General features: G+C 35.0%; 1 protein-coding gene across 1 annotated transcript; it reads right to left on the bottom strand.

Moving 5' to 3' along the window:
* Positions 1-1,863: 1,863 nt before the first annotated feature.
* LOC125224131 (serine carboxypeptidase 1-like) lies at positions 1,864-3,710 on the bottom strand. The gene is made up of 7 exons (XM_048127488.1): positions 3,497-3,710; positions 3,293-3,400; positions 2,930-3,201; positions 2,613-2,852; positions 2,406-2,527; positions 2,233-2,322; positions 1,864-2,114 (listed from the first exon to the last, which is right to left on the bottom strand). The coding sequence occupies exons 1-7, from the start codon at positions 3,681-3,683 to the stop codon at positions 1,865-1,867; spliced, it is 1,269 nt and encodes a 422-aa protein (XP_047983445.1). The 5' UTR covers positions 3,684-3,710; the 3' UTR covers position 1,864.
* Positions 3,711-6,000: the final 2,290 nt, after the last annotated feature.

Genomic DNA, 6,000 nt, shown 5'->3' with positions numbered 1-6,000 from the left:
TTGTCTTTAAATCCATAAATTTTAAAATAAAAATAAAATAAAATCTTCCTATGTAAAACATAAACTGGGAATACAGTAATTATATACTTATATATCTAGGTTTTGGAATTGATCTTTTCTGAGATCATTTGATGTTCATCACTATGGTTGAAGAGATCATTTGTTGTTCAACACTAAGTTTACAATTGGTATAAGTATACAAGAACAAATATTGAGTTGAAAACTTCTAACATTTTCTATAATAAAACTCATGTGAAGCCAACCATGAGTCCGAACTTATATTTTTTTTTAATATTTAAGTTATGTATAAAAATACGTCGTAGGCATGTATTAGTGGACCTTGTGATAAAATAAATTAACGTTCTAGAAATAATATTTTTGTCTTTTGATCAACTGAATTCGACCTCAAATAATTAAGTAGGAGCAACTCAAAGTCAATTTTAGGAGATTATGTGATTTAAGACTTGATTATCACATGTTCTAAAAAGGTAGCATAAATTAATTGAGCCCTCTTGCACATTCAACGCCTCAACTTACTCCATAATTTAATAAAACTCAAAAACTGACTTACTATAGTAAATTGACACTGACCACTCCGTGTGATTAATTGTTAATTTTCTTAAGTTGCTAACTTGCTTACTCATCAATGCAGTGTATTAAAAATGTCAACACGATTACATTAAAATGTCAACACATAATTTTGTTGAACTTCAATATAATATGTTGATATTATGTGTTGACATTTTAATATCAACGTGTTGACATTTTTAATACATTGTATTGATGAGTTAGCAACTTAAATAGTTAGCAATGTAACACACCCCGACCCACACATATTACAATAAGTGGCAATATATACGGTGTTAATTTCCTCATAAAAACAAAATAATAAAATAATAATACCATTAATTATAATATTCTTTGGATATAATCTAATGATAAAGATGGGAGAATATTCTTTCATAATATGAATGCAAAAATGATTGCATATTTATGACATAACAAAATTATTACATATCTAAGGATGATCCACAGAATCCAAAATTGTGATAAATTTAAAGGATGAAGTAACAAAATTAGTGTTGTAATGATAAGCCAACACATTAAAACAACACCATTAAAACTTTGCATTGTAACCGACAAAGATCAATTTCTCATCAAATTTATCTCTATTTAATAAGAGTAGAGATATGAGAATATGCAATGCTACCCAAAATCTTCAAGTGGTCGATAATATGGTTTTTCTCAAGCTTTAAATGGAGATCGATTCAAAGCTAGCTTCCTTTGTAGGACATAGGTTCACAATGTAGATAGTTATATGAACATCTTCAATCCAAAAAATCTTTGGTAGATTTTAGTCAATCATTAATTCATTATGCTTCTGGTCTTTCAACGATTGTGCAATTCTTCCGTTCAGCTACACCATTTTGTTATGACTCCTCTGAATAATGAGTAGTTCATCTAGTAATGTAGCTTCAAGTATAGATTTATTGCACAAAAGACTTTGGTCATATCAGCCTTTAATGTCGTTTCTATAATATTGATTTTTGAAGTATCCACATGCATTTTTTAGATATTATGGGTGACACTCTAATTCAAGATAATTATTTCACAATATGAGATACTCAAACATTTCCAACTCTTCCTCTCATTTTTCTTGATAGGAAAAGTATGGTACTTAAAGATAAAGGTGTGGCTAATATTTTGGAAAATGAAAATACATTTAGAAGTTCATCACAAAACCTCTGTTATTATAAGCAGAACTTTGGTAGATAGATAGATAGATAGATAGATAGATAGATAGATAGAACGGACAGTCTTTGACATCGTTCTGTGTTTAATTAGCTCTCTCTTGGTGGCATGTTTAGCTGCTGGGAGGCAGCTTCCCTTCCAAGAAGGACGAGAAGAAGGTGATCGCTCTCTCAGGCTGATAGCTCGGGACGAAATGTCCAGCTCCTCTTATGGTCACAAATGTCAGGTTCTCATATCCCACCGCGTACCCTCCAACCTCGCCCTGATAGTACCATGGGTACCACGAAGTCTTAATAGTGGTGCTTAGTTTGGGCAACGAGTACCTGGTTGTTGTCACCGGCACCACTCCATCTGTGTCGCCACTGTCATTGTTGTAAACAGTTCTTGTTTAGTAGTTGAGATTTTTTTTTCTTGTACTAGTTTGAATTACTATTATATTATGTCTGTTGTTGCAAACGACAGGCATAGTGAGGTAGTTACCTGTAGATCCAGACGCTAATGCCGCTAGCCATGAGCTCCTTGATGACAGGTAAAACCGTCTCCGGCTCATCGGTCCACGATATGAGATTGCTACATTAAGGTAAATCAGTTTATTAACAAGCGTTCATAATTTTTGTCGTAGGATATCATTTTCAGCCGTTAGATCGCATTACCTGCAAGCGTCCCATGGCCCGGGGAGAGCTCCACTGATGTTCGCGTGAAGTGCTTGTTGCACTTCAGGCGTGTTTAGGTACGTGAAAACATAGTCACTCGAGCATGGATCAAATGAAGACAGCTGTTTTCAATGCAAAAATAATTTTTCAAAGTTGGGGCTAGAAACTATAGTTAACCCTAAAAACAATACGAGAGGCGTAGTATACCGATGGAGCAGTAGAGTTTGAACCGCAAAGAGGCGCGTAGATGTCATAACCGAATATATTTCCTATTTCACCATCTGCTTGATCCAAAGCTTGTTCGCATTTGTCTGATATTTCAGGAGCCGAAAAGTTGCAGTTTTTGATAATTCCATCGTGACTCTCGTCCGAAATGAGAGCATGCGACCAGTAGTAGTCGTACGAGCCATTTACTTCGTCGAGATAATCAATGTAAGCATTCCCAATCTGCAAAGTGCAAACAGCATCACCGATCAAACTAAGTAGAAAGTCAATAGTTTGTTATGGCTAATGTAGAAACTTACTGCAATTCCTTTCAAATTAATGACAGTTTGATTTGTTACTTCGTTGTTTTTTAGGATCAACTGAGCAAGTTGGGGCACGTAGTGACCGGCATAGCTCTCTCCGGTTATGTAGAAATCGCGAGTTTTGTATTCCGGGAACCTCTCCAGCCAGTTCACCAAGAAAGTGTAGGAATCCGCTGCAGTTTTGGTGTCTCCTGTTACATAGTCCGACGTCGTGTTCGAGTACGAAAATCCAACACCAGCAGGAGACTCCAAAAACAGGACATTAGCCACTATAATACACCAAACAGTTTCCACAACTAAGTTTCTCTTGCAAATATTATTGTTACAAACTTTCATTTAATTTTGTATTTTAGGCCTAACCAGTATTCCAAGCCTTGTTATTGTACCACAACGTCTTTCCGTCTGCATTCACACGGAACGGGCCAAGCTCTGTCATCGCACCATTTCCTATCGAGGAACACCCTGGTCCTGTTTAAGCCATGTACACATTTCAAACAATTAAATTGGTGTATTTGGAAGCCGAATTTCTAGTTTACGCGCATGCAAAACCAGAATTTAACGAACCTCCATTGAGCCACAACACAAGTGGCTTGTTGGAGGAGTCATCAGCCTCGGTGAGCCAATAGAAAAGAGCGCGTCCAGCGGTAGGATCAACAGTGACGTATCCAGAATACTGAGGGAAGGTCACCTGCGGCTGGCCTGGCAGCCCTGTGATCTTGTCATCCTCTTTTAGGCCGTCTTGAGGCAACATGTAGACCGGTGAGTACTCAGTCGAAGCATCCTCGACTACTGCAGATGCTTCCGACCTCCTCTTCTTGTGGCTTTTCAACAGCTCCCTAAGAGGATCGCGGTTCTTGCATTGCACAGAGGCAAAGATGCACACAACAGAAATGAGAAAGATGATCACTCCACCTTTCATTTCTACTCTTTGTTTAGTGATGAATGTGGAGACATGTTTGTGCACTTATATAGCAAGAAAGATTTTAAGTGGATTTTGGGAGGATTGAAAAAGATTGTGATTGAGGCGATGCAAACAGTGTAACTAGTTTAATTTGTTTCATTTGTCTTGGAAGGAAGAGTATTCCACCAAGATAAATAATGAGCGGCGACGGCAGATGCCTAGTTTGTTTTACACCAGCTCATTGCTATTGTTTTCTTCACTTGCTTCAGCTTATTACACGACACCATTTTAGTTACTCAACATTCTTGAAAAAGTATTACAGCAATTGATCATTACTGCCAATACTATGATGTATTTGTAAGTTTTCATCATACCCATTTTAACATCAAAAGTGCAATGAAAAACCATGTTGTTCGTAATTTAATTTTGCAGTTACCACTCCCTCGTTTGGCTTTATGAAGAAAAATAGATGTAAGTAGTGAATGGAATGTAGGTGTCACTATTATATATTGGTTCGTAATAAGATGTGAGTGTAATAATTTAGTACAAGGCAAAATGCATTTAATAAAAATGGAAAACAACAGTGGAACTTTAAATCGCAGACGTACCAAAACTGAAAAATGTGACATTATTTTACGGATGGAAAGGGTATTATTATAGGCTAACAATACGACTTAGAATCAATAATAAACTGGCAAATTTGGAAGTAGTCTTTATAGTTCCTAACTTCTACTCCCTCCGTCCCATTCAAGATGATCACCTTTCCTTTTTTGTTTGTCCCAATCAAGATGGTCAATTTCCAATTTTGGAAATAACCTCCGCTCTCCTTTCTCCTCATTAAAATATTCAACTACTTTTTTCCTCTCTACTTTATTACACGTAACAGCACTTCCTAAAATCTCGTGTCACTCAAGAATGTGATCATCTTGAGTGGGACAAAGGAATACACAATAATAGTACAAGAATTTTTCGTTCATCATTATAGGTCCTCAAAGAATCAATCAAGAGCAGGTAAAAAACTATAGAGTCATTATAACTAAAAATCTCAATCTTAAGTTCAAAAAAATAATAATAATATGGGACATTTAATCCTGGACGAGGAAGTATTTGCCTATTAATATATGGACTTTTGACATTTTCTAGTATTATTCCAATATTTTTAAAATATTTAAATATATCAATTTTGAGTTTTTCTAATATCACCCCTAAATTAGTTTTTCTCCAAATTAAACTACATGTTCGTTTGAAATGCAGTAAGTCGAAATAGATTGGTCATTAAAATGATGTTGTTTGATAGAAGAATGCAGTTTGTCTTCAAATAGATAAGCTTTAAACATTTTTCTGGTCTTTTCTCGAACATTTTTTAAATTTAAATACATGAATTTTGAGTTCTCTGGGTTATTTTTCGATTTTTTTTTCCAAACTTAAATTGATGCGTTTGTCGAAATAAAGTATCTTTATGACAAGTTAGACAGATCACTAAAACAACACCATTTTTAATAAGAGAAGATAATTGAGATTGAGATATTAGGGGTTAGTACTGTGGCAAACTTGTGCAGTTAATTTATCCATCTCACTTTTTGTGAGTTAATTCTCAAGCTTTAAATGGAGGTTGGCTCAAAGCTTCCTTTGTAGGACATAGTTTCAAAATGTAGATAGTTATATGAACATCTTCAACCCAAAAATCTTTGGTAGATTTTTGTCAATCATCATGTTTCTTGTCATTCAAGGATTGTTAGGACTCCAAGACATGATCATATCAGCCTTTAATGTAGTTTCTATAATTAATACTATTGATTTTTGAAGTATCCTCATAGTCATGACTACATTAGCTGTTTTGAATTTTAATTATGTGCATGCATTTTTTATGTATTATGGGTGACATTAAAATTTAGGATATTTTTATCATAAATACTCAAACATTTCTAATTCCTCTTCTCAATTTTTCTTGACAGGAGAAGTATGGTAGAAGATAAAGATGTGGCTAATGTTTGGTGCAATGAAACAAACATTAAAAAGTTCATCACAAAACATCCAAGTACTATTATTATCAGTAATACTTGGGTAGTTAGATAGATAGATAGATAAATAGAACGATAGTCTTTGACATCTGATGGCATGTTTAGCTGCTGGGAGGCAGCTTCCCTTTCAAGAAGGAGAAATGCCC

Source organism: Salvia hispanica, chromosome 4 (assembly GCF_023119035.1).
Source record: "Salvia hispanica cultivar TCC Black 2014 chromosome 4, UniMelb_Shisp_WGS_1.0, whole genome shotgun sequence".
NCBI lineage: Eukaryota > Viridiplantae > Streptophyta > Magnoliopsida > Lamiales > Lamiaceae > Salvia > Salvia hispanica.
Note: the sequence above shows the minus strand (reverse complement) of the source record. Positions and strands in the feature narration are given on the sequence as shown.